General features: G+C 36.1%; 1 protein-coding gene across 1 annotated transcript; it reads left to right on the top strand.

Annotated features, from left to right (window-relative positions):
* Positions 1–219: 219 nt before the first annotated feature.
* Positions 220–639, top strand: LOC140919640 (uncharacterized). Its single transcript, XM_073366239.1, has one exon. It carries the CDS (start codon positions 220–222, stop codon positions 637–639), a length of 420 nt encoding a protein of 139 aa, XP_073222340.1.
* The last annotated feature ends 2,092 nt before the right edge of the window (positions 640–2,731 follow it).

The raw sequence follows: 2,731 nt of genomic DNA, 5'->3' as shown, positions 1-2,731 counted from the left end.
TGTTTTTATTTTATTTATTTTTCTTTATTTGAAAACTATTCATTACTCACAATTTGTCTAACCTTGTATGTGAGACCAGTCCTCAGCCGAACTTCTCTTTGATCCAGAAATTGAAAAAATTGTGAAAGCAAATCGAAAGACGGTTTGAGAAAAGAGACATAGGGAAACATAATTAGTCGTGGAAGAAGAGGATCTGGGGATTTCTTCATATTTACGGAGATGGCTGATCCACCACTACCTGAACGTACCCTCAGTCAGTATGGGAACGGAGATAGAAACCGTACTCGGTTGGCCATCCATAGCCAACCGGTTACAGTCAACAAGTTCAAAATAAGTCTCACTTTATACCAAGAGTTGAAGAAGATTCATTTTTCAGGTAAACATAACGAAGACATAAATAGACATCTCACAAACTTCTTTGAACTATGTGAAACAATGAAGGTGGAAGGTTGCTCTGAAGAAGGCAAGAGGTTGAGATTATTTCCATTATCATTGAAAGATGTTGCTAAAGAGTGGCATAATTATCTATCCTTTGGAAGCATCAACACATGGGATGACCTTGAAGATAAGTTCTGGGAACAATACATTCCCCCAGCTGTGTTCGTTAGAGAAAGGCAACATATTTCCAATTACAAATAGAAAGAAGGAGAATCTCTTTGTGACACTTACAAGAGGTTCAAAAGTTGACTAACAGGATGCCCCAATCATGCTTATGAAGACACTGCTCAGATGCAAATATTTTCTAATGGTTTAAGGCCTAGCACTAGAATTATGACGGATGCTACAATATGTGGTTCTTTGAATTACAAGACCACATCAGAAGCACACAAAATTATTGAGATCATAGCATCAAATGAACAAATGATGTTGTATGATATAAGTGGTGGGTCAAAAAGTGGTCTGCTAGAATTGAGTGTTATGGATGTCAGGTTTGTCAAGGAAAGCTACTCTGAAAACAAATAGAAGATGTTATCGCTGTTGAGATAAAGAAAGGGATGGTAGCTCTAAATCTACAACCCTAAGTGGGCCCTTCCAAATTATTGAAACATACTAGTTGTGACTTTTATGGGGGAGCACATAAAAATGGAGCTTGTGAAGTATCATATGAAGATGATACAAAAGAACCAAAAGATGTGAATTTTGCGGGTAACAACGAGAAACAGAACAATCAATACTCTAGTACGTACAATTTGAGTTTGAGAAATCATCCAAATTTTTCTTGGAAAGATCAATAGGGTGGGTCTCAAGGTCAACAAGGAGCTCAAACAAATCAAGCTCAACCTCGAAAAGCTATTTGGGAGAGTTTTATTGAGAATTTAGTAACAAACTCAAGTTCTTTCATTGAAGAGTCAAGATACATCCAAAAAAATCACTTAGCGTCAATAAAGAATCTTGAGACCCAACTGGGTCAACTTGCTCAACAACTAGCATAAAGAGCGCCTGAAAATTTGCCTAGTGACACAGTTCTGAATCCGAGAAATAATGTCAGTGTTGTGACAACGAGGAGTGGCAAGGTAAGTGAACCAGTACCACCTAAAGTCAAAAAGGGTGGGAGTACTTCAACTCTAACCCACTCGGAGGAAATGGTCACCCTGACATCAATTGAGGAGGGTGTCACTCTTGAAAAGAAGGAAGAACCTATGGTGCAGAAATAAGGAGACACTACCAAATCCCGAAATTCGACTTCCGTTTCTTCAAAGATTAAAAAAGGAAGAAATTGAAAAAAAAATCGGTAAGTTTCTTGATGTTTTTAAAAAATTGCAAATTAACATTCCTTTTGCAAAAACACTACATCAAATAGCAACATACGCCAAGTTCATGAAGGAGAATCTATCAAAGAAAATAAAAATCACAACATCAAAGTCACAAGGAAATAATATAATATTACAACATCAAAGTCACTTAAGTAAAATTATTATCTAATTATAATATTCATCAAATAATCTAAGAGAAACTATTATCACTTTTGAAACACATTAATCACAACAAAACAATCACAAGAAAATGCAATGTTATGTATGAGCTTAGACTCTACTTCTTCAAAATTTGGTAGCATTCTAACTTTGAAGTACTTGGTTAGCAGACTTGATACTATGTCATCACGCAAGGGAACAAACAATTCAAATTGGTCATTTCCTCATAGATCCTCTCAACTCAACTTAAGACACATATATACTCAACAATCGAGGTAAACATGTGGTGCATGGTAGCTTCCGACATTTGGATGGTTACCTCCATGCACCTATGAAATCTCCACCCGAATACCTATAAGGTCTAACAATCTTAACTTAAAGTTCAACAATAGACCACTAAGATCAGGGACCCTACACACTACAAGAAAAACACCATTTTGTGGCCAACTTTATAAATATTTTGTGGCCGAATAAAACCCTCACAAATTAGTGACCGAAAAAGCCCTCACAAATGTCAAAATTGAAATTGGTCTTTATTTGTGGCTGAAAAAGCCCTCACAAATTTTTAAATATTTAACTGGATTTTGTGGCTGCCTAAGCCCTCACAAAATCACAACATTGTGATTTTGTGAGGGCTTAGGCGCCACAAAATCAAGTTAAATATTTAAGGATTTTGTGAGGGCTTTTTCAGCCACAAATAAAGACCAATTTCAATTTTGACATTTGTGAGGGCTTTTTCGGTCACTAATTTGTGAGAGTTTTATTCGGCCACAAAATATTTATAAAGTTGGCCACAAAATGATGTTTTTCTTGTAGTG

The sequence above is a fragment of the Cicer arietinum genome, chromosome 3 (genome assembly GCF_000331145.2).
Source record: "Cicer arietinum cultivar CDC Frontier isolate Library 1 chromosome 3, Cicar.CDCFrontier_v2.0, whole genome shotgun sequence".
NCBI classification, from domain to species: Eukaryota; Viridiplantae; Streptophyta; class Magnoliopsida; order Fabales; family Fabaceae; genus Cicer; species Cicer arietinum.
Note: the sequence above shows the minus strand (reverse complement) of the source record. Positions and strands in the feature narration are given on the sequence as shown.